General features: G+C 41.1%; 2 protein-coding genes across 2 annotated transcripts in view; one reads left to right on the forward strand and one right to left on the reverse strand.

Annotated features, from left to right (window-relative positions):
* The window catches only part of CASTOR2 (cytosolic arginine sensor for mTORC1 subunit 2), a 94,753-nt gene extending 89,846 nt beyond the window's left edge, over nt 1-4,907 (forward strand). Inside the window, exon 9 of the mRNA XM_026708525.2 lies at nt 1,535-4,907. Coding sequence (XP_026564310.1) covers nt 1,535-1,600 — 66 coding nt within the window. The 3' untranslated portion in view covers nt 1,601-4,907. The remainder of the gene's footprint in view (nt 1-1,534) is intronic.
* A 1,564-nt stretch (nt 4,908-6,471) lies between these two features.
* RCC1L (RCC1 like) lies at nt 6,472-24,857 on the reverse strand. Its single transcript, XM_026708574.2, has 11 exons — nt 24,046-24,857; nt 21,520-21,649; nt 20,643-20,768; nt 18,958-19,024; nt 17,693-17,744; nt 16,182-16,266; nt 12,660-12,841; nt 10,853-10,937; nt 9,844-10,017; nt 9,379-9,464; nt 6,472-7,074 (listed from the first exon to the last, which is right to left on the reverse strand). Exons 1-11 carry the CDS (start codon nt 24,535-24,537, stop codon nt 6,997-6,999), a joined length of 1,557 nt encoding a protein of 518 aa, XP_026564359.1. The 5' UTR covers nt 24,538-24,857; the 3' UTR covers nt 6,472-6,996.
* Nucleotides 24,858-25,348: the final 491 nt, after the last annotated feature.

Genomic DNA, 25,348 nt, shown 5'->3' on the forward strand with positions numbered 1-25,348 from the left:
ATCTCAAAACTAACACACTGACCTATTTCTCACTCATGTGATAATGTCTGCATCTGGCCCTACCTCTCAGGTGAGGGTCTCACCTTACTAATGCTCATCTACCCATAAATAAGCTCCAGGCAGAGAATTTGTTGAGTCAAGGGAGAAAGCTAAGGTAAGTTTTTGTCTCTATGCACACTACTTTTCTGCTAGTGCAATACCAAATCTTTATTCCAGTTTTGGTTTTGATCATTTTCCTTTGGCTTAATAAAAAGTAACTAGTTTATCTTCCAAAGGGAAGAAGAAAAATGTAAATGTTAATGGGAGAAGTGTGAATCTGTTGCTCTTACTTTATTTCCAAAAGATTGGTTCATTGGCATAATACAGGTAATCCTTGACTTATAACCACAACTGAGCCCAGAATTTCTGTTGTTAAGCAAGATAGTGAATTTTGCCCCATTTTATGACCTTTCCTGCCACAGTTGTTAAGTGAATCACCGTGGTTAAGTCGGTAACACAGTTGTTAAGTGAATCTGGCTTCCCCATTGATTTTGTTTGTCAGAAGGTTGCAAAAAGTGGTCATATGACTCCAGGACACTGCAAATGTCATAAATATGAGTCAGTTGCCAAGCATCTGAATTTTGATCACATGATCATGGGGATGCAGCTATGATTGTAAGTGTGAAAAATGGTCATAAGTCACTTTTTTCAGCACTATTGACATTGAATGGTCACTAAATGAACTGTTTTAAGTTGAGGACTACCTGTAGTGCTTAACTTCCCACGCTCCAGTTAAAATACAAGGGAGCTTTAGATCAGAGAAGGTGAGCAGAGGTTGGGTGTAACAACAAAATTGGGGTTCCTTCATTTTCTATTTCCTCTGCAGACAATCTATTGACAGTCTAAATCTGTGTTTCTCACCTTAACCACTTTAAGATGAGTGGACTTCAACTCCCAAAATTCTGTGATGGCTGGGGAATTCTGGGGGTTGAAGTCCACTCATCTTAAGGTGGCTAAAGTTGAGAAGTACTGCTCTACAGCATAATAGAAAAATAACCTTAACCTAATACAATATAATCCAAAAGATGTGAACCAGAGCTATCATCCACACTAACAGTCCCATCAGAACAGAGTAGCTATCTCTGCTTGCAAAATGCAGGGAAGAAGGTACCTCACAAATGCAAAGTACATTATAACATGGGGTGGCTACCTAAGAGCTCCCACTGCTGGCAGGGACCTAGAACAGCAGACAGTGGTACAGTAGGCTGAATTGTGTCAGGAGAAAAATCCCTAGTGGCTCAGTGGTTAAAGTGCAATATTGCAGGCAAATTCTGCCCACAGCCTGGAGTTCAATCCTGACAGCCTCAGCCTTCCATCCTTCCAAGGTTGGTAAAATGAGGACCCAGATTGTTGGGGACAATAGGCAAATACTTACAGTGTAAACCACCCAGAGAATGCTGAAAAGCACAGTGGGGCAGTATATAAGCCTAAATGTTATTGCTATCCAACTACCAACCCTTATTTTTGTTTTTTTGTGCTTTTTTTTGCCTTACAGGTTCCAGAAGAAAATATCAACGGCGTTATCAATGCACTCCAAGTCAGTCAACCTGAAAAATATTAATTTTTTATTTTTCAGAATGGGACCCAGGTGTATTTTAAGACAAACAATTCTTCTCAGTATTTCCTAGCAATGGGGTAGGCGATTCTTTCTTCTTTTTTTTTTCTTTTTTACTCCAAAGAGAGCACGGGAGAAATATTGTCATGCCACAAAGAAGTGATGAAACAAAAGACTATTGCATAGGCGATTTGACTCCCAGTAGCTTTTTACAGAATAGTAATAAAAAAATATCTTCAAGGCAAGGAGGAGATGAAGAAAGAATCTTTGGGATTAAAAGCACTGTGAAGGTTTTTTTGACATTCAGCTCTGAAGCGAAATGTCACTATTATGCTGTTTGTTTTTGTTTTTCCTTTGGTTGGTGTAGTTGGCATATGCCACAGTTGCATTCTCACTGAAAATGCGAACCTGGAATTGCTGATGGTGCCATTCGATCAGAAAAAAAAGCAGCGTGTTTCATGTTGCTTGGAGATCCTCTTTGCTAGCCCGATTGGGTCGACATACCCAGACATGACTGGAACAGGAAGTAGCATTTTTCAATCCGGGCTTGTGAATGTGCTGGACTTCAACTTTCCTAACTTCTCAACCAACGTGGCTTTTCAGGAATCCGGCAACAAGCTCTCATGGATACCCTCTGGCCTGGGGCACGCCTTGTTGGTGCTCACAAAACTCTTTAACGGCCCTTAGAACATTGCAATTGCAATGGCCAAATCTAGCAGGATTTCGTAAGATTTCCTGGAGAGTTCAGGTGACAATGCCAAAACCCACCTCTTTGTGTGTGTGTGTGTGTGTGTGTGGTCCCTGCTATCACGAGTGATTAGATCCATCTCATCGAAAGGTTGCTGAGTCCTGATTAAGCTTCATGCCCATCCTCCTATCTCTTGGTTCGTCTCTGCAAATCCTGATCTGGAGTTGATTTACAACGCTGGTCTGATTAGTATAGCAAGAAACCAGAGCCCGTGTTTAGATTATAACACTAAGATTTCCCTCTCTGATAAATTCGTGTTAGCCTTGGAACTCAGAGATGGTTCTCCCTCCCCCCTCAACCCTTGGATGCAACACACACCACTCTTCCAAACATTGCCAATTACTCAATTTAAGATTGTTCATGTGACTGATAGGGAAACTTGCTTAATATGTAGGGAGTAATCATGTGAATGGAACAGATTTAAGTTCATTTAAATTAAACTAAACCAAATATATAGTAGTCTTTTGTTTTGGCCCTGACTTACCACCCGTGAAAAAGGGTGGCTCTTGATCCAGGCAGCTGTGCTCTGCCAGCTGCTGCTGCCTCCAAAATGGCCCAGCGTGGCTGGCAAGTACCAGGGTGCTGGTTAGCAACCAGAAACTAGGTTGTATGGATCAATACTACAGTAGAATATTGAAGGAGAAGAAAATGTTGAATTGTGTTGCTTCCTCTTGAGTAAACCAACCATTTTAAGACTATAGTCCTACATTTAGTATGAAATCCAGGAATATTTCTGGTTGTGCTATTAACATTGCAGCTGAAAAACAGAATTGAATGCTCTGTTTTTTATTGGGAAGGAAGTAGAAAAAAAATAAAACATGCATTGAGAGGAAAACAGAGGAATAGAAAGCCCTGGATTTGCAACCAAATCAACACATACTGGGGGACACTGGATCACAAGTGTTAAGACCTCCTGTGGAACCCCATAATGGTTAAGAATAACCTTGCTGTGATTAATCCCACAGTCAGCTCTTCGGTAATAGCAGTCTTCACAAATTGTATTGATGGAAATACCAGATAATGTGTAAACCAGGGGTCTTCAAACTTGACAGCTTTAAGACTTGTGGACTTCAACTCCCAGAATTTCTCCTCCAGTCATGTTAGCTCAGGAATTCTGGGAGTTGAAGCCCACAAGTCTTAAATTTGCCAAGTTTGAAAACCCTTGGTGTAAGCAAATGATTTGTGAATGGCCTTTTACCCCAAAATTTTGGCTGAAATAGTATGTGTGCTAAGATGATAATTGACAAAGTTTGCACAAGCTGACACTAGAATGAATGTGACGTATACTCTGGCTTGCAATTCTGACTATTTTGGTAACACAGACAATGGGATTAATTTTGAAAACATGGTTATGCGCATAGCTAGACTGTTCTCCTTGCTGTCACAGCAGGCTTCCTTCCCCATTTGACTTTTTTTTTAAAAAAAAAAGGTCAAAAGGCAAGCTGACAACCAGGAAAGCTCACACCAACTGACTCATTTATGGGCTTTCTCTCAGATGAATGATTTGCGATTACCTGTGTTATTTGTGGCTGCCATTTTGTGTATAAACACACACATATACCCTAGTGGCCATTTTATAATTGCAGCTACCACATGATCTCAAATTCCCAAAGGGTCAAAAAGAGTTGCCTAATTCTGTATATCCCAGTCTCCCATGAATGTGTGTAGGAAATCTATCTTGGGAATTCTGCTCCTCTCTGCTTTTCTCCAGATTATAGGGAAAGGAAGTCGTCTGGATTCCAAAAAAAAAAAAAAAAAGGCATATAGTATTCCCTCATGTATTCTCATGGAGAGGCCTTTAACTGCAAGATGTCACTGGGTGATCAGAGCTACCTGGCACATCGATCAGCATGAATAGTTTGCACACTGAAAAAGTTCCAGGGCCGGTCCAAGCGAAATAATCCTTCCCTATTTGAAATCTTGAAAGCCACTACAGCCAGAGAAGAAGAGACTGAACTGCTTATCCAGATAGCCTAGCCTAACATAGAATTTCTTCCTACCTGCAGCATTTCCTTTGTCTGGGTGAAGGCTGCTTAAAACTGAGCAGTGGATTTTGCACCTGTATGTTTCTACTTAATCCACTAATGGTGCTCTCCAGGTGTGCTGGACCAGGGCACCATTAATTCTCAACCAGCATGATCTAGTTCATTTTTCACCAGCTTGGGAAAGTGTACATCTTTTGTAAAAAATAATAATAATAATAATAATGGGTGAGTTATTGGCCCAGATTGCCTAAGGGTAACATTTGCCAACCTGGAGCCCTCTAGAGAAGATGAACATTAAGACTCTTTAAATTCCCAGCCCCGTCTAAGAGCACTTGGCTGATCTTACATCCAGTTCAGTTACAAGGAGGGAAAAAGGTACTTTAATTTTTTTAAATGTAATTCCTTCTTGAACTATTGAAGATTACTAAAAGGGCTGAGCCCAGGCTGTGATGTTTTGGAAATGTAAAATATAATTTCTGAATACTTATACTTAGAAAAATATCCTCTGTGTTGCTGCAATTGTATACCTCTTAAGAGAGCCTTCTGCGGCCTCCCAATACATCTTTGGTGCAAGATTTAAGTTTTGGTGTCATTCTGAATCTTTTCTCCCCTCTTTATGCCCATTCTACTTTCTACCAGATGGCAAATAATAATATCTACTCATGAATGAAGGCAAAATATATGTGTCCCAGGATCATGTTGCAGGATCCAATCCGGGTCGGTCACCAGTTTAAGTCTTCCAAGATTTTGGACTCCTGCTCAGACTTGGGATCCTCGGGAAACTTCTCTCTCACCGGAATGAGACACACACTGTCAGACCTGTCTCAGCTTAAACCTCTAAGTAAGAATGATCCTTCACTCCGTTTAGGTGAGAAAGATACAGTTTACTTGAAGTCAAGTGAATTGCAGTTAAGTCAAAACCAGAACTGAAAAGTGTGCACCAGAAGTCTCCAAGTGTAACATTTGCCTCCGATCCCAGCTCCCTTAGGTCCAATCAAATTTAAACAAGGTGGTTTTAGAACGGTCAGTTGAGGACTAGATTTGGTGTGCAGTTGTGTTCCATTCCCAGCTATCTGACCTTGAAGCTTCTCTTGGAGAGATACAGTAAGCTTGTTTCCCCTGAAGTTTCCCACCTCCCATCTAGCCCCCCCCTTGAGTTCACAGCAGCTGGTACTGAATGTCTGCAAAGCAATAGCAAATGGCACTTAGACTTATATACAGCTTCACAGTGCTTTTCAGCCCTCTAAGCAGTTTGCAAAGTCAGCATGTTGCCCCCGACAATCTGGGTCCTCATTTTATCGACCTTAGAAGGATGGAAGGCTGAATCAACCATGATCCGCATTAGGATTGAACTCCTGGCTCTGGGCATAGTCAGTCTACAGTACTGTATTCTAACCACTGTGCCACAATGGTTCTTCAAGCAAAAGTGTGAAGTGGCAGTTGATACACACATTCTGGTGAGAGAGAAGTTCCCTGAAGATGGGCTCCAGCACCAAGTCCGAAAGCTCGGAAGACTAAATCCCTGGTCCAATGGTGGGATACAAATGTTTTTACTACCAGGTGTTGCTTGGTGGGCGTGGCAGGGGAAGGATACTGTAAAATCTCCAGTCAGAGGTGGGATTTGCCAGTTCTCCAAACTACTCAATCTCCAGGCCTGGTCAGAAGCTGCTGAATACCACCTCTGCTCTGGTCCCAGTGACTGACTCAGATTGGATCCTGAAATAATCTACTCCATTTGCATTGTTCACATTTTGAGTACCAATTGGGGGCAACCAAAACCAGGCACACAGGGGAGGTAGCCACAACAAATACACTGGCCCACCGACATAAAAGTATTGCAAAGTTTTCCAACGTCATGTGTTCCAAGTTAATTCCAACATGGAATTGTCTCAGCCAGAGGATGACAATTATTTCTCTTGCCGGGACATTTTGAAAGCACTGATATCTGAGACAGAGTAAGGACACAACCGCCTGGTGACAGAAATGACATCAGTGGGGATAGGCCAGAAAAAAATTCCATGAAAATAGTCTTAGAAAGAGAGAGGAATGGTCTTCAGGAAGGAACAATAATGAAAGAGCTATTTGGAAGCAGGGTTCATCTCCCAGTATTTACCCTTAAATAAAAGACTGTTGAATCAGCAATCTTTTTGGCATGGGATATATAACTTTTATTAACCAATGGCATAAATCTTAATGGATCTCCAAAGTGACTCCCAAGATCTCATATGATTACACTGAAATCTTATGAGATTCTTGTAAGACTGTTCATTTAAAAAAATAGACTTAACTTGAGGATCTGCAAGTACTATTTATAGTTGTTAGAAACACCCTGCAGTGTAGCACATTTTCCTTTACTGATAATTATTTTTTGTGCCGTTTCTGGACCTTAACAGTAACACGCTTACACTACCCAGGAAAACAGGAGTGCTGTTTTTTAAAAAGATTCAGGATGGCTGGCATTAGCAATAAATGTCCGACTGCAGTCTGTATTTCCTTCAGCTGCTCCTTGGGCTACAGTTACTGCGTGCTCAATCTCTCCCAATGGGTTTACAAAGCGTTTCCTAGCTTCAGTGAGTTCTCCACCATTAGGCCAACCGCAGGGCCCCAGCAAAGACTTTACAATTCGGCTTCCCACTCATCTGGACAGGCACTCGTGCGCAGGTACGCTACTAAATAAAAGATTTAACCAGGATGACCATGTGATCAACGCCACAGGCTACGTCCACTACCTCACCTGGCACTGTCACCTGAAGAAGAAAAAGGGAAATTAAAATCCACTTGCATTTTTTTTCCCCTGCCCTACAGCAAATTTCAAGAATATCCTTTTTTTTTTTAGCAGTTTCACGGTCTTCCCATACCAGGTTAGGAAATGGCAAAAGCTGGAAATTTACAAATGGTGCCTAGCAAAAAGCATTATGTTCAAGTAGTCTCATGGTTCCTAATACAGACCACCCACTTCTATTCAGGATGATCCAGTAGAAGGTTCATGGAGTTCACCTAGATCAGTCACTCCTTCCCCCTCCCCCAAAAAAACCTCCAGGTCCAGCACCCTGGACTTTATCCTTTCATACTGGATGCCATTTGGTTTTGCAAGGGTAGATTTTGATTGTCAAAATAGTGAGCTTGGGGAGCCTCAATGCACAGGATCCCTACAACCCTGGGTAAAAAGCTGCCACGTTCTGTTTAGCGGCTGCCAAGCAGAACCGGATGCCTCTCCTGCATGAACAAATTCCCTATGTAGCTTTCAGGTGCTGGAGAATCGAAGGAGGGTTGTATTGTTTTTTAGAAGCCTGTTCTTGCACTTTGCAAAGGTTTCCAGTTGCTGGAATGTAAAAAGTAGAAGGCATGGCCAAAAAAGCCTAAGTGTGCCACAATTTTATAACTATTTTTGTTAAAAGTTTCATTATTTTGTAGCTTGGCATCTACAGTAGTCACCAGTAGTGATGCTGTATACCATTAGCAATAGCACGTAGACTTATATACTGCTTCACAGGGCTTTCCAGCTCTCTCTAAGCAGTTTACAGAGCCAGCATAATGCCCCCAACTAATCCTTTAGCTCATACTAAAGGATTGCAACTTACAACATTGTTCACTTCTATCTTATTATTCTATCTTATTCTGGTTTAGCAATAGCACTTAGACTTATATACCACTTCACAGTGCTTTACAGCCCTCTCTAAACAGTTTACAGAGTCAGCATATTGCCCCCAACAATTTTGGGTCCTCATTTTACCCATCTCGGAAGGATGGAAGGCTGAGTTAACCTTGAGCCAGTCATGATCGAATTGCTGGCAGCTGGCAGTCAATAGAAGTAGCCTGCAGTACTGCATTCTAACCACTGCGTCACCACAGCTCATATTAGGGCTGTGCATGCTTCGGAAACAACTAAGAAAATTGCTTTGAAATTTGCACCAGACAACCACCCGTCTTAATTTTAAGAAGTGGATTCTGTAAACCAGCAGCAGCAACGATTTATTTTTTTCAAGCTAGTGAATAAGGCTGCAAAAGACTGGGCTGCTTTAGAAGGAGCTAAGAAGTGCTGTTTCCATGAGGTCCAAATCACTTCTGAAATATTTTTAAAATATGCATATTGCTACTATATATGCTAAGACTCTTAAACCAGTTGGAGCATTTTGGACTTCCATTCCCCCATACTCACTCTCTCAACTAATAGGACTAGGATGTAGCTCTGGAAAGGTTTCCTATGTTGAACACTGAGCCCAGAAAACAGGGTTGACCTTGAAGAAAGCAAGTTTCAAAAATTTTCCAGCTTGGTAGAGCTTTGTAGTTGCTTCAAACCAATAAAACTTCTAATAAGGACCAGAATCAAATAGCAAAAAGCACATTAGCAAAAAAAATAGTATATTCTGGGTTGGTAGGCAAGCTACAATTAATAATGCAGGAGCATTCCAATTTATCTTCTGGAGCTCGGGATGCTGGAATACAGATATCTGCTGATTTGACATTTCTATTTAGGTTGCTGCTGCTACTGCTGGCCAATCCTACAGTTGCAGCGAGATCCTTTTTAAAAACAAATACTCTTCAAAAGAGTATCTGGAATGAGGCTGCCCCCAAGATCTGAATGAATGCCCCACCCCACCCTGTTGGGATTATGAAGGGACCTGAAGATTAAGCTCTTCATCCAAGTCTTCAGTGAGGATGAGTGAAGCTTCCTTTTAGCCTAGATTATTTTGTTTCTACCTGGTCTGTTTTTCTACAATTTCTATCCTTCTTTTGTTTCTTGGTTTCTATGGGCTGTTTTTTCAAATTTTAAATCATTTGTAAACTGCCCAGAGGTGCTGGCAGCTGGGTAGAATATGCATTTAAATAACGATAGCTGACAAAAACCTTCAGCACTGACAAAACCCACTGGCATTGACAAACTCACCCTCAGTCAATTGCAAAAGGCAGCTATACTTGGAACAGCTGACATCCCAGAACATCTGCCTATCCCAGAGAGCGGGATGCACTTAATAGGTAGGCAAAAATGCCAAGTCCAGTCTAAACATCTGGCTGACTATGTGACAAACCATAACAAGGTCATTTCTTACCCTCCAGGGGAAGTACTGGTCTTCCATCCTGCCAATTCCCAAGCATCCTCGCACATTTTTGCCCCATATAAAGAGTTCTCCGTGGTCTAAAAACCAACAGAAAAAAAATCAAATGTCATTCAAAAGCAATAGCACTTTGACTTGCTTCATTGTGGTTTTACAGCCCTCTCTTAAGTGGTTTACAAAATCAGCATGTTGCCGCCAACAATCTGGTCCCTCTATAAAAGGACTTTTGATTGCTACAAAAGATTCTTTGGGATCAATACTGGATACTTACGCAAAGCAATATAATTTACAGAAGGGGGGGCGGGGAATCAACTCCAGATTTGGGAACATGAGAGAACCTTAACAGTTTGCAGGCAACTATAAGACAACCCCTTACATAAATAGATTAAAGTAATTCTCACTAAAGAGGCTTTCCCCCCCTAAACGGATGCACTTACAATTTTACTCCAAGATACTTACTAGTGATCGCCGCAAACTGGTTTAATCCACAACGGATCCGGTCCACGCAAATATTAGGGTTGAAGTCTGACAAGCCAAACAGGGAAGGTGGGATCATCTCAGGAATGGCTGTTTCCATAAGATTTGGTCCTTTCCCAAGGATCCCATAACCCCACACAAAAACATGGCCTTCCTCTAGATTATCAGAAACAAAAATAGGTAAGATAACGACAGCTGGCTTCAGACAAGACACTAGTATATACAGAAGTGGGGTAAGATGGGCAGGCCATGGGTTCAGTCTTGCACAAATCCCACTTTTGCGTTAGCACAAAATCAGTACATCAGCCTCACTGGGTAAACTAGATAGGAATCACAATCAGATTAGCTAACAGTATCTTTACTATTATAGCAACAGCAATAGCACTGCTTTACAGTACTTTACAGCCCTCTCTAAGCGGTTTACAGAGTCAGCATATTGCCCCCAACAATCTGGGTCCTCATTTTACCAACCTTGGAAGGATGGAAGGCTGAGTCAACCTTGAGCTTGGTGAGATTCGAACTACCAAATTGCAGAAAGGAGTCAACTAACACAACCAGGAACAAGTATGATATTTTGCAAATGTACTTTGAATCACAGGCAGAAAATCCATCTTCTGAAAAGTAGTATTTTGCTCCCATCAGCCTCGGCTAGCACAGCCCACAATAAAGGATTGCAACTTACAATATTGCTCACTTCTATCTTATTCTGCTATCTTATTCTGGTTTAGCAATAGCAATTAGACTTATATATCGCTTTACAGTGCTTTACAGCCCTCTCTAAGGGGTTTACAGAGTCAACCTATTGCCCCCAACAATCTGGGTGCTCATTTTACCCACCTCGGAAGGATGGAAGGCTGAGTCAACCTTGAGCCTGGTGAGATTTGAACTACCAAACTGTAGGCAGCTGGCAGGGAGCAGAAGTAGCCTGCACTCTAACCACTGCACCACCATGACTCATAAAAGGCGGGGGGGGGATGACCAAGAGGCTCACCAGTTAAGATGGCATTGCCAGTTCCACCACAGGAAGCTTCCTTCACTTTTCCAACATTGAAGCGCAAATGCCTGGGCACATTGACCTGCAATGAGCAGAAATACAGAATGTGACATGGCTGTTATTTTAAGACTTTCAGAAAAAGAGCTTTATGTCCTGGTCAACAACCATCAATAAACTGTACTGAACTGAACTGAAAGAAAAGCATGACAGTCTCTTTTACAAAGACGAATCCAAAGCTTGACAAGTTTGACCTCCATGAAATTTCATTTATTCACACCACATACATACACACCAAGGTTCAACACTGTGTCATGCTGAACTCTGCAAAAAAAATGCAGCCCAGGTATAGGTAGTCCTCAACTTACAACCACAATTGAGCCCAAGTCTGTTGCTAAGCAAGACAGTTGTTAAATGAGTTGTGTCCCATTTCACAACCTTTTTTGCCAGAGTTTTTAAGCGAATCACTGCAGCTGTTAAGTGAATCATGTGGTCGTTAAGTGAATCTGGCTTCCCCCATTGACTCTGCTTGTCAAGACGCTGGGTGGGAAGGTCACAAATGGTGATCGGATGACCTTGAGATGCTGCAACTCTCATGCCGGTTCCAAGTGTCCAAATTTTGATCATGTGATTGCAGGGAGGAGGCAACGGGTTGGGTGAGGGTTGGTTGCAAATCATTTTTCAGTGCCGTTGTAACTTCAAATAGTTGCTAAATGAATGGTTGATAGTCAAGGACCACCTGTATACAGCCACCAGCTCTTCGTTTGAGCTTGGGGCAGAGCGGTATGTGTCCAATATGAAGGTATCACTTTAGGCATCTTCAGAATTAGATATTTCTGGTTTATTTTGACTATGCTTTCAGCTTGATGGGTCACTGATCTTTAGCAGATGCCTGGAAAGTTATGCTGTTGCCTACTATGGATCTCTACTTTATGGGACATTAGGATAGACCTCTTCATTCTGACTAATGCAAAGTTCAGAACTTGAGCTCCCCAAGTTCTGCAAAAACCTTGGCTGAACTGAAAAAATGATTAACATGCTCATTATGTCGACCCCCAAAACAGCAAGCCACCAGCAAGCTGTCTCAGGGTTGCCAGGCTTAACTCACCGCAGCTGATCAGCTGAGCGGCAGCAGAAGAAGCAGCTGGCGATCAGCTGGGATGTGGCGGGGAGAACAGAGCACCAGGTGAAGGCTGTGCCAGAAGCAGCTGAGCAAAGTGCTGATGTAACTGGGCCTCGGAAAGCAGACCGGCAGCTGAGACACGGCTGGAAGATCCAGCTACACGGCGGAGCTGGTCAGCGGAGAAGCGAAGTGCTGGAATCCCGGAAGCAGGCCGTCAGCTGCTTGTCAGATTAGGTGCGAGCAATGATTGTGGGATGTTAGCGGCGGGCGGAAGCCGATGCGTGGAGTAGGCACACACATTGGAATTTAAGGCACAGGAGACAAACCATGGCACTGACTTTGTTTGTCACTCCATGCCGGGTTTTCACACTTCCAACCAAACAATCTTGCTTGCGGTTTTCTTGGTGCTGGAGTTTCGGAGCTGGTGACACGTTATTGTAATTGATGTAATTCGAACTACCCTGACATTTCAAAGAAATTAATTTTCTTTTCCCTGCTCTCGCCTGTCAATTTTAGCCACGCCTAGTTCTACAAAAGGAGACCTTCAGCATGCTACCCGGAGATGAGCACATGCGTGATTCTCTCAAGAAAAAGGTATCCTCCCCTCCCAGCCAATCCAAGCCTCCCTCTTTTCCTGTGGCACAAAAGGCCTTGCCGAGTTGTGCAAGTGGCAACCATTCTAACCTGGGTCGTCTCAGTAACAGAGGTCAGCTGAAGATATTCTGAATTTCCCCATCCAAAGAGCTCGCCAGTCTCTGATACAGCCAGGCAAGAATCTCCATAGGTTGCGACCTGTGTAATGCGGACGCCTCCAATGTCCCCGCCCAGTTTTGTGGGAACACTCGCTATGTCGTAGTGGCCTAGGCCTAGTTGGGAGAGAAAGAGGAGGAAAGTCAGTGCATTATATGCATGTTAATGGCAAGTCAACCAGTTAATAATTAACAATTAATAATTACATGCAGGTGGCCCTCAACTTACTATTTGTTTAGTGATAGCTCTGGTCCACATATTTTGGGTTATATTGTATTAGGTTAGGCTTATTTTTCTATTATGCTGTAGACCAGGAGTCTCCAACCCTGGCAACTTCAAGACTTGTGAACTTCAATTCCCAGAATTCTGGGAGTTGAAGTCTACAAGTCTTAAAGTTGCCAAGGTTGGAGACCCCTGCTGTAGACCAGTATATCTCAACCTTAGCCACTAAGTAAGTGGACTTCACCTCCCAGAATTCCCCAGCCAGCTATGCTGGGAGTTGGAAGTCCAGATGTTTTAAAGTTACTAAGGTTGAGAAACACAGATTTAGACTGTCCGCAGAGACATAGCTTGCCCACAGTGGAAAAAGAAAATGAAGAAACCCTAGTTTTATTGTTAGATCCAGCCTCTGTTCACCTTCTCTAATCTGGAGCTCCCTTATATTTTCACTGGAGTGTGGGAAGTTAAGCACTACAGGTAGTCCTTAACTTACAAGAGTTCACTTAGTGACCATTCGAAGTTCCCATAGCACTGAAAAAAGTTACAATGGCCCCATGGCCACGTGATCAAAATTCAACTGACTCATATTTATGACGGTTGCAGTGTCCTGGGGTCATGTGATCACCCTTTGGCGACCTTCTGACAAGCAAAGTCAATGGGAAATTCACTTAACCACCGTGGTGCGAAATTAACGAGTGCAGTGATTCGCTTAACTGTGAGGAGAAAAGTTGCAAAATGGAGGAAACAAATCTCTTAACTGCCTCACTGAGCAACATAAATTCTGGGCTCAATTGTGGTCGTAAGTCAAGGATAACCTTGTACTGCTCTTTAAGCATATAGAACTCCACCCTGTTAGTTTTATCCTCACAAAAATCCTGCAAGGTAGGCTACTTTTTTTTATAACGTATCCTTTTCTTCATATATAACTCAAGGTAGTGAACGTATCAATACACCTTCCTTCTCCTATCGTCCCACAACAACATAGGCTATATGAGGTGAACTGGGCTGAGACAGTATGACTGTTCAGAGTTGCCCAGTGATTTTCCGTGCCAAGGACAGGACTAGAACTCACAAACCGCCTGGTTTCTGGGACACTTTAACCACTAGACAAACTGTCTCTCTCCAAATTGAGCAATTTGGGCTAATATAATGGGACCTCGCGAGCTTGTCCCTGGTTCTCCTCCGCAACTGATCCCACACCTCAGAAGCTGGCACGAGGGGCATTTTATAGGCTGATTTTCAGTTCTATTGAATGAGTTAATCCACAGGGTGTGATCCACAGTCAAAATGGCAGCCAACACAAAAATAGGCAGAGCTTTGAACTGAACTTTACAGGTACTGTCTTGTTTTTGTTTTGTTTTTTTGTACCACAAACTGCAAAAAAGACATTAAGAAAGACGAAGGAGCAAGAAGATTTGTTCACTTCTACAGAACATGAACAAGTAGATAGAGGCAAATGCATGCATGATGTATCAATTATTCAGGGCTTTAGACTTTTCATTATAATGGCTCTATTCAAGATACTGTTATATGCGTATTCCTGGAATGAATGAAGCAATGCTTCTAAATTATGTTGTTTTAATTTCTAAGACCACTAAAAATGATTAAGGGCTGTTTGCAGATCATCGCATAACGTGCATCCATCTTTATATGCACGCACATGAACTCATGCTACAAATTAAAGCACAGTTATTGTAATATTTATAGCCATAACTTTGACTTTAACTGACCAATAATGTTTAGGGCAAAATTAATTAATTAAATTAAGTTATGAAAATCACCAGAATGTGGTCAGCCTCCTATAGAATCTAATCTAGTTCAAAATAGTATTGATCTTAATCATCAGAAGGAAGACAAAGGAGACAGAACCAGATTATCTTCTATGAAACACAGTTTGACTACCTCTGGTCTATTTCATCCATGACTCTAAAAATATTGTTCCTTAAAGTAAAGGTAAAGATTTCCCCTGTCCAGTCATGTCTAGGGGGCAACATTCATCTCCATTTCTTAGCTGAGGGAGCCAACGTTGTCCAAAGATGTTTCCATGGTCACATGGCCAGCATGACTATATGCTAAGGCACACAGAACGCTGTTATCTTCCCAGCGAAGTGGTACCTATTTATCTACTTGCATTTGCATGCTTTTGAACTGTTAGGTGGGCAGAAGCTGAGGCAAGGATAGGAGCTCACCCCATGGCGTAGCACTTGGGTCTTGAACCCGGGCTATCAACTTTGCAGTTGACAAGCTCAGGGTCTTTAATCACTGAGCCATTGGGGACCCTCCTTCCCCTTTCTTCTTTAATTAAGATATTTATTCTGCAAGTTAGAAGTGGTGTAACCATTTCTATGCCTTTCCTTCACTTTATACAGCAGCCTTCCATCTTCCAAAGTAACTTGCTCAATAGGTACAAAATAGTTAAATTCACTTCTACTTCAGAAGCAAAATCAACAGTGCTCCAGTCTCCATTTTTATGGTTTTGAACAGATTCAAAAACACCACTAGCAATGCAGCTGTTAGGATGAATCATTCTTTGCATGGTGGCAATGTCATAAACCACAACAATTCTGGAAAATCATTTATCCCAGAATGAAACAATGATAAATTAAAAACTTTCCTATTTATTTTTGTGCCAGTTCTTTTTCCGCTGAACATTAGATTCCTACAAAGTATACAGAGTTGGCACTACACCTTGACAGCTGCTAGAATACTTGAAATCACAGACAATTTCTTTTTAGAGGGATAACAAGAGAGTAAATTTCCAGAGTTGGCACTGTTATCAAAAAGAACCTTTTTGTTTGATAGTGAAGTTAATTGTTCTGGAAACCATTTATGGAATATAAATTTTGCATGTGGAATTACACCACATACAATATTCAGGTTTCTCTAAACAGAAATATGCAATATTAGATTTTGTTTGATGCATTATAAGGGCATAGTATATCAGATTGGATCAATTGCTACTTTTTATTCTGATTGACAGTTCTGGCCATATATTGGCTGCCTTTGCTATGACTGAGTTGATTTTAACAAGTGCAAAATGGGGGGGGGGGGATATCACCCTTATATGTAGCATTAACCTAATTTGAACATTCTTTTTCAATTATATGCAACTTATAAATCTCGTTTTTGTGTTTCTTTCTTGTTCCTTTTTCTTTTTTTCTTGTTTGCTAAATTCAATTCAATTATTAGATCAAAATTAAATTAAATTGCTGGCATGATCCAGCTCAGACACTTTACCTGTCTGGCCATCCGCTCCCCAACCACAAGAATAAACATCTCCTTTTTCAGTCCGGAAGAGGCTATGATCCTGCCCACAGGCAACCTTTAGGCAAAATAAAACATAAAGGTTTATTGAAAAATTTAGGATTTAAATGCTATGCTTGCTGCTCCAAACAAACGTTCTATTTTCAGTTAAAGTTAAATAGGCATAAGGAGGAAACCAGAATTAAAACAACTTTCCGTCTCCTGATGTTTCTATTATAACTTGGCATTTACAGGTAGTCTTCAATTCACAACCGGCTGCTTAGCAACTGCTTGAAATTATGACAAACCTCCCCAGAGCTACATACAACCTGGATTCAAAGTTTTGACAGCCAGCCTCGCCGGTAGTCACATGACCACATTTTGGATGCTCAGGTTAACAGCCCATTTTTATGGCTGTCTGAGCATCACACGGACCCTTTATTACTGGAAACTAGCATTTAGTTCCTATTTCTATTTACTTAACAACCTGGCCTTCACTTTATGACTGCAGGGTTCACTTAAAAGTCTGCTGCCAAAAAGGTTGTAAAATTAAGGCAGAGTCACATGATGACTTGCTTACGCTCATCATGACTTACAACTGTAATTCCGGGTTCAATTATAGTGTAGGTCGAGGACTACCTGTAGTTCGCAAAAATGACTGTGGAATTGTTAAAATTTAAAAGATCTTCTGCAAGAACCTGAATCATATATGACTGGAGTGGCATAGAGGCCTAAGGGCAGGGGGAAACAAATCAATGAAACCAAGACTTCTGAGACTAGAACAAAGAAAAGTTGTGGGGTTGCTTATTTTTTAATGGCTGTGTTTGCACAATTAAGCTGGTTATGAATTAAACCATTTCCTGAGTTCACATAATAGAGTCGCTCCCAAAATAAATGAACCCAAGTTTAATGCTAACCAAACTTAGCATTCTGTAATATGCAGTGACTACATTTTTAGCTGAATGGGTTAAGCCTGTTGTGTGAATGTAGTCAGTGTGGGCCAATTTTCTCCTGACCTGGGTCCTTCCCAATTTGATATCATCCCTAGGCTGGGCAGCCAAAATCTTTCTGCGAGTTGAAGAAAGCCATGGATGATAAAATCCAAGCTTTTAAGATGCACCTCTTATTTATCATAGCCCAATTGAGAAAAATTCTAGATTGCAGGTAAAAGTTAGCTTTGATTAGTCAGTTGCATCCCATCTGAGGTAATTGTGGGAAGAGCTGAAACAAGCAGAAGATGGGATCCCAACCAAAAATGAGCAAAAACACCATATTTTTCTCAACCTTTGTTCATTTTGGCATCTTTTTCTATGCAAATTCTGAAATTATCTCTTTGGCTTGAAAGACCATATGAAATTTGACTAGGGTCTCAGTGCTAAACTAGACTGATCCCCTAGTCTGATTCAGCATATTACAGTTTCCTTTTCAAAGACACACAGAAAAGTTCATGCAGCGCAACACGTTTTTCCTTCAAAAAGAGGGTACAGGTTTTCGGCACGACTTACTTGGACCACTCTGTCTTCAAATCCTTGCAGTTTGTTAATGATCTGGCTCTCACTACATTTTGCCCGGAAAAAAAAGTCATAACAAGAAAGTGAAACAAGCCATCACGTGAACAGCTAAACAGTTTATTTTAAACATGTGGTTGAAGCAAATGCCTATTACCGACAAAGTTTCAGAGCACTCACTATTTAACTTCCTGTATTTTCCAAAGCACATTCCTGACACTGCAGAAGGGCTTTTTAGTATTTGAAACTATAGCATGGAATTGTTCTGAGATTAAAAAAATCTCCGCTGAATATTAAGGTGAAATCACAGAGCACTCCAATCAATAGACAGAGGAGGAAATGCTTGAGGTAGACTTTTTCTGTTTTTTCCTTAAAAGTTCCAACAGGAAGAAAATGGTCTACATCAGTTGTAATATTAGAACAATTCTTCCTCCATTCCAGGGACATGTTAGGGATCTGACCCTAAGGTGTTGCTAAGCAACATTTCTCTGCATCCTTCACCATTTGTGGTGCCTGTTGGAACTGGTGGGAGATGTTATGAAGCAATAACTACAAGGGAGAGCCAGTGACAGCAGATCATGCCTTCATAACTTCAGATGTCAACATTCTAGAATGCAAAGTTGTTAGGAATATGAGTCACCTAACAGCTATTTGGGTTAGAAATATATAAACCAGGATAAACATTTTAAAACTGTATCTTTAAGAAAAGGCAAAACTGTAATTAGGTGTGGTTTCTCAAACGGCCATAAGATGGAGCCAGAAACCTGGGTTGTCTTAGTCTTAGTCTTAGTCTTAGTCTGAGTCTCAGAAGAGAGTGTATCTGAGTGAGTATCTCTGTTTCCTTCTGTTGGGAAGTATTGCCGTTCCTCCATTTTTCCTGGATTTGATGTAAGTCTGATACTGAACTGCTTTTTGACACTGGACTTTGATATTTGGATTATCCCTGGATTGAAAACTGACTGATTTAACCTGTGAATGACTTTGGACTGCCTATTTTGGACTTTGCTTAACGTTTCTGGAAGCAAAACCCTACATTTACTGTACAGTGTATCTGTGTGCTCTGTGTGTATTATTCCAACACTACTCTCTATATGTCTCCCTGTATGCATTCATTCTCCTAACGGGGAATTACCTCAACAAAAGTACCAATAGTTCTTAAACCAGGATTCCAGTTAAGCAAAGTCAATCACACACCTCCTAGTCCTGCTTAGAGATACACTTCCAGCAAGAACCATTATATAGAACCAAACAAGTTCTCTCACCTGTATATTTCACCTTCAATCACTTTTCGGCCACATTGGCCATAAGCGTTGTTGCCCATGCTAAAGACTGAAAGAAAAATTATGAGACACCATCAGGTAACTATCCAATATCCTGCTTAGCTAAAAAAAAATGCCTTTTCAGGAAGATCTTGTTTCCCTCAAATCTGAAAAGGGAATATGCAATTATTTTTTTTCTTTTAAATATTCCCAGAACAATATGCATTTATATGTAAATATGGATTTTCTCAGGAAGACATGAGAGTTTGGTTCTGGAAATAGAGCTAAGCAAGATGTAAATCAAATATCAAAGTTAATTTTCCCCTTTCCTCCATCACCAGTAAATTTTAGAAAATGGACATCCTACAAACAGAAGTCCATAATCAGGGAAGATGTACTGAACATAAAATCACCATTCGCCAGCTTAATCTTTAATCTAAGACTGTCCAAGATTGTATGACACCTAATGCTAAGCCTTTGTTTTTACCATACTGTACAGTTTGATTTTGGCTAAGCACAATATCAAACCCAGCTGATATGATTGCTAAACTATGGATTATAGTTTACCATAATGCACCCATACAGCCACTTGTTCATGAATCAACAAATTTGTAATTTTATCCTGGCTTTCCTCCAGGAGCTTAAGATATAGAAATCTCCCCATAGGTATCTGCAAATGAGGAAACCATGACATCATTGTGCAACGATTTATGGATTGATATTAGACATGACATTGCTGATGTAAACTGCACAATTCGTATCATTTTGGAATCTGTGGAAAAAATGTCCATTTTGACATCATCATGACTGGTAATGGATTGCTATGGAACTCCCTTTATTTTAACTTCTAGAACAGCAATTCCATGAGATAGGCTGGCCTGAGAAAGAACGATTGGTCCAACGTCACCATGAACTAAGCTAAAGATGGGATTGAACCAGAATCTCCCAGGTCACAGCTCAATACTTAACTACAACACCACCTTGGTATATTTTAACCAGTACTTTAAAAACCTTACAGGTTTGTTTGTTTTTTATTCCTTGTATGTCCAACCAGGGGTGGGATTCTACAGGTTCGCACCTATTTGCTAGAATCGGTTGTTAACATTCTAAGCAGTTCTGAGAACCAGTTGTTAGAAGAAATTACTGGCCTAATCCTGTAAGGAAGGCAAGAAGGAAACATTCTGGTGTTGCTTACAGAAACTGCCTCTCTGTTAACCCTTATTACATTCTTGGCAGAACTAGACTTCCTGTCTCAGGAACTTCTCTGGAGTTTTTTTTCCTCCTTTGCTGGTACTTTGCTTGTGTGGAATGACCATTCAAAGTTACAATGGCACTGAAAAAAGTGACTTATGACCGTTTTTCACACTTACAACTGTTGCCACATCCCCAGTCATGAGAGGCCAGGCAAGGAGATGAGTGCCTCAATGTGAGTGATGTTGAGTTGACCACGCCCAGCCAGTCACATGACCACCAAGTCATGCCCACCAACTAAGCCATGCCCACAGAAACGGTTGTTAAAAAATTTGAATCCCACCCCTGTGTCCAACCCCACTTGGCCAGTAAAGAATTCTATTCTATTCTATTCTACTCTATTCTACTCTATTCTGCCCATTTCTTATAAGATGACAAAATTATGTATTAACTTTAGTGTCAGTCTCTTTCTATAAAGTATAAAAGTACCATCAAACCTCCTTCTTCTGTTAACACCAAAGAATGTGCTCTCCCACAAGATACTTGCAAAACTCTGCTCTGCTGTGGCTTGGCCAGTGGCAAGGGAACAGGGCTGGGCTCCAAGACATATTCATAGCCTTTAGCTTAAAAATAAAGAAACAGACAATGTATTGCAATGTATGTGCAATGTATTAAACAGAGTGTAGCTTTAATCTGCTACGAAAGTTACAAAGACTCAACAAATATCACAATAAATGGATTTAAATTACTTCAAGATGCTCAGTTATTAACTTTCACACACTCTGCAATTTACATACTATTATTCGTGGCCAGGAACACAGTCACTACTAGTAATATGTATTTCAAGGCAGGCCTTGCAATGCCCATTTTTTAAAATCTAAAAATTTAACACCCATTCTAGGCGGGCCAGTTCATAGTTAGCATTGCGTTTGTAATAAAAGGCGAAAGATGTTTTCACAAGACTACCAACAGTGATATTAGAGCAGCTATTGTCCCCAACCATATACTCTTGACTACATGTTCTATTTGTAGCTACTACCTATAGAAAGATTTACTGGGTCATGCCAAATGTTCATTTGGTCCAAATGTAGGATTATCCTGCAACAGGTTTGTCTGACAACTGCCCAATAGTTTTCCAGTGCAAAGACATTTTCCCAATCTTTGAAAATCATAGATATTAATTTTAAGTCTAGAGATTGCTTTTTAGCCTGACTTCACTATCCGTAATTATTTTTAATGTTGTATAATTTTAACAGTTCTACTTTTTTTCTGTCAAGCTTTCTGGGAAGATGACTAAAAGATGAAATAAATATGTAATAACCAATTAGAAGCATGGGAGTGAAAGAACAAGGATAGCATGTTTTTCATACTTACATTTATTTTTCCTGCTCCTGTGAAATCCAATCTGAGAATCTTTATTCAGCCCCATTCCCCAGACCTTGTTAATATCCATTGTTTTGGAGGACAGAAGTGTGAACCCATAGCCACAAGCAGCAGAAGAAATCTTTAAAACAATCAATAAGTAGATGTTTAGCCATGGCTTGATATAAACAAGCATACAACAAAGATGGGGAACCTGTAGTTTTTCTCCACTATTTTTGAATCACAATTCTCATCAAAGCTAACAGGCCAGTGATCATGAATAACAAGAAAGACACTCTAATATTATTTTTAGGAAACACAAATTCCCCATTTCTAATGTCAAAAAAAGAAAGGAAAGAAGTCTACCCAACTCTCTGCATCAGAAAGAAGCGAAGAATACTGTATACAGAAACTTAATCAGGCTCTCATTCAGCAATTCAAAAAGTCAGGGTTTTTTCTCCTTTGCATTTTCAAGGATAGGAATGCTGATCAGAGATGTCAAAAGCTGCCTTCAGTAATTTGTAAAAATAATAAAGGCAGGATACAAATAAATAAATGATAAACTGAATCATTGTTCTTTTAGCAACAACAGTTACAGAGATAGTTGCTGCTTGAAAAATCTGCTTCTTTACTATGGAAAGGATTATAATACGATATTCTATGTTTGATTATTTGGAAATGAATGATACCTTAAACTAGGTTTTATAATAGTTGATTCTTGCTCAAAAAAGATGAGATGAATTTATAAATAGTCTGATAATGATTTGACAATAATATGATGCGAAGCGGATAGTAGTTATATACATTATGAATTGTAATATAAAAACAGGATGAAAGGACTGTTGATATTGTGCACAAGAGATATGTACCAATCGACACACTGTATAACTGTAAGGTTTTATTTGTTGTTTTGTGTTTGTGTTTGTTTATGTTTGTTGTTAAAAATAAAAAAAACTTTAATAAAAAAGAAAGAAAAATCTGCTGAGAAAACAATTCATCTATTCTGAGAAACTGATGTACAATGTTCAAGAATTAGAACAGGGAGACTGCTGAAATGTTGTTCCTTTATATTATGTTCATTATGAACAAAGAGTGCTTCTTTTGGTCCCTCAAAGATCCATTGTTCATTTAGAAAAAAATGAGGAATTTTAAAGGCTAGATATAAAGGGATCTTTCTTTTGCAAACAAATCTTCTTGCATAATACATAAGATCAGTTTTACCTGGATATACCTCTTAGCTGACAATAAAAACAAAGAAAAAAACAGACTTTGGTGGAATTATAAGATTGTTTCAGCAGGGAGTGAGGGGAAGAAATCTATGAAGCATAGTTAGAATCAAACTAATTTTAGTACCTAAAATGGTATGACAATCAGCAACACCACAGCTTTCCATACCTGAAGGTTACCTAGTTGGAAAGCTGTTCTAAAAAGTCCTGTAGCAATCCTGAAATATCCTTTAACACCTAAGTGACTGCTATAACAGCAACATCCTCTGGGATCTCCATTTTTAAAGTCAAGCCTGATTCTTGCTGATTTCATGGAAAACAAAGTACAGAGGCAGTTTGTTTTTGCTTTCTTCTGGGATCTCCTTGTTGATGTCACTGTCTGGATGCACCAGGCTGTGAGAACAACCTTGGGAGGCAAGAGGGAGAACCACAGCCTAGACCAAGGGTCTTCAAACTTGGCAAGTTTAAGACTTGTGGACTTTAACTCCCAGAATTCCTGAGCTAACATGACTGGAGGAGAAATTCTGGGAGTTGAAGTCCACAAGTCTTAAAACTGTCAAGTTTGAAGACCCCGGCCTAGACCAGTGGTCATCAACCGATGGTCTGCAATTCACTGGTGGTCCATGAGAAAATTTTGGTGGTCTGCAGAGAAATGTCTCCCCCAAAGCACCCCCCAAAGCAATTAATCCAGGCTGTGAGGGAATACAAGCCTGCGCTGCACATGGCCTGCAGGAACACAAAGCTTGCATAGGAACAACACAAAGTAGTGGGGGGAAGGACGGAGGGGGGAACTTGGCTGCTTCTTTCCGCTTCTTTCTTCTTCTGCTTTTGGCTGCATGCAAGGAAAGCAACAAAAGTCTTTCATTCTCTCCCCCAAACTACAGAATATATCGCAGAATATATATCTCTCTCCTTCACTCCCCCCCTCTCTCAACTGAGCTCAAAAGCAGGTTAGGAATGTGGCTGCCTTGGAGGGGGCGGTGTGTGTATGAGGGGTGTGTGTGTGTGAGAGAGAGAGAGAGAGAGAGAGAGAGAATCACCAGCCCTCCCAGGTTAGATTTATTATTTATTTGTTAAATTTATTTACTGTAAACCTTACAAAAGTAGTAGTACTCTTGTTTTGGTTTCCCAACTGGACTACCTCAAAGGGCTTACACCGACTTTCCTGTGCTTTCCTAGTGGTCACCTATCCCAACCCTTATTGGGTCTGATTTTGGCTGTGGTTTCAGTGGCAACTGAAGTACGTGCTGTCCCTTTCTCATTCTTGAAACGACTCAACTCCCAGAAAGTAGGAAGATTTCCCTCCTCTCACCTTCTCCATCACCTCTAGGCGGTAAGGCGTGGGCTGGATCCGCCTTCGCTTTTTCCCTGCATCTGGGATGATAAAGGAAGGGATGCCCAGAGCCCCCGAGTAGGTGAAGCCGCACACAAAGACCCGTTCTTTCCTTTTGGCTCGGTCTCCCACATATTTGAAAATGGGGGCAGCCTCGTCGGTGGCTTTGGCATGCCGGACGCTCTTTGGCTTGGCAGCTTTCGCGAAGCCGCGGTGCCGCCCTTCAAAGAAGAGCCCGAGGGGAAAGCCAAGGAAGGACCGGGGGGCACCGTGGAGGGAAGGATTCAGCCATGGCACCCCGGGGGAGACCCGTCCCCTTCTCAGAGATCCCCCATAAAGCCCTCTTGTGCAGAGTCCGGGCACGCCATCGAAGTCCTTGCTTTTAGGTCGCTGAAGGAGCTGCTTCTTGGACCCCACAGATGTCACCCAGATCCTTCTCTGGAAGGCTGTCAGACAGCCAGTAAGCCCCATCTCAGATCCCTTGCCTGGAGAGATCACCAAACCACGTTTCTACCCCTTAAAAATAATCACCAACTTGGGATCATGGGCAGCGCCATCTTGTTAACCTTTCACCTTTTCTTGTTCTGCGCAGGCGCAATTCTCCCCTTCAAAGAAACCGCCATGATAATATAGGCAAGAGTCCGATGTTGTCGTTAGCCAGCCGGTAATCTCGACAGGCGCACTAGCGGTGACTTTTTAATGCAGCTGTTCTTGTTTGCGCAGGCGCAAAATTTACTGTTCAGTCAAAGCCTCTGGGCGTACTTTTATCAGGAATAGGGTTCTTTTTGTTTCCGCGGCCGTGTCCATCTCTCTAGCGCCCCCTTTGGGGCTGAGCCGTAATTTCGAGATTATTTCCCTGTGCGCAAGCGCACCAAGGACTCGGTACATTTCGCCACGATACCTATCATTCAGAGACGAACCTAAATGTTGAGGTTCAGCCAAGCCTTTCATTCATTAAAAGCCAGGACGCACCAGATGGTTTCCTATTGGGCCGGTGGCAGTCAGACATCAGAGGCAACTCTGAGATGAATTGGGTCACATATTAAAAATTTAACAAAGGAGGAGAATGCAGTGGCAGTTTAATGTATAAGTAGTCCTTGACATATATTACCACAACTGAGCTTCAAATTTCTCTTGCTAAGCGAGACAATTGTTAAGTGAGTTTTGCTCCATTTTACAACCTTTCTTGCCACAATTGTTAAGTGAATCACTGGAGTTGTTAAGTTAGTAACACGATTGTTAAATGAATCTGGCTTTCCCATTGACTTTGCTTGTCAGAAGG

This window comes from Pseudonaja textilis, chromosome 1 (assembly GCF_049901715.1).
Source record: "Pseudonaja textilis isolate UNSWEBS1 chromosome 1, rPseTex1.2, whole genome shotgun sequence".
In the NCBI taxonomy this organism is placed as follows: Eukaryota; Metazoa; Chordata; class Lepidosauria; order Squamata; family Elapidae; genus Pseudonaja; species Pseudonaja textilis.

What these genes read in the sequence shown, in the direction of transcription:
- RCC1L (XM_026708574.2), bottom strand. Translation starts at nt 24,537, where the DNA reads ATGGGGCTTACTGGCTGTCTGACAGCCTTCCAGAGAAGGATCTGGGTG. An exon ending in GCCTAGAGGTGATGGAGAAG is followed by an intron (nt 21,650 to 24,045) that starts GTGAGAGGAGGG and finishes ATTGTTTTAAAG; the next exon opens with ATTTCTTCTGCTGCTTGTGG. An exon ending in GGTGTTAACAGAAGAAGGAG is followed by an intron (nt 19,025 to 20,642) that starts GTTTGATGGTAC and finishes TTTTTCTTTCAG; the next exon opens with TCTTTAGCATGGGCAACAAC.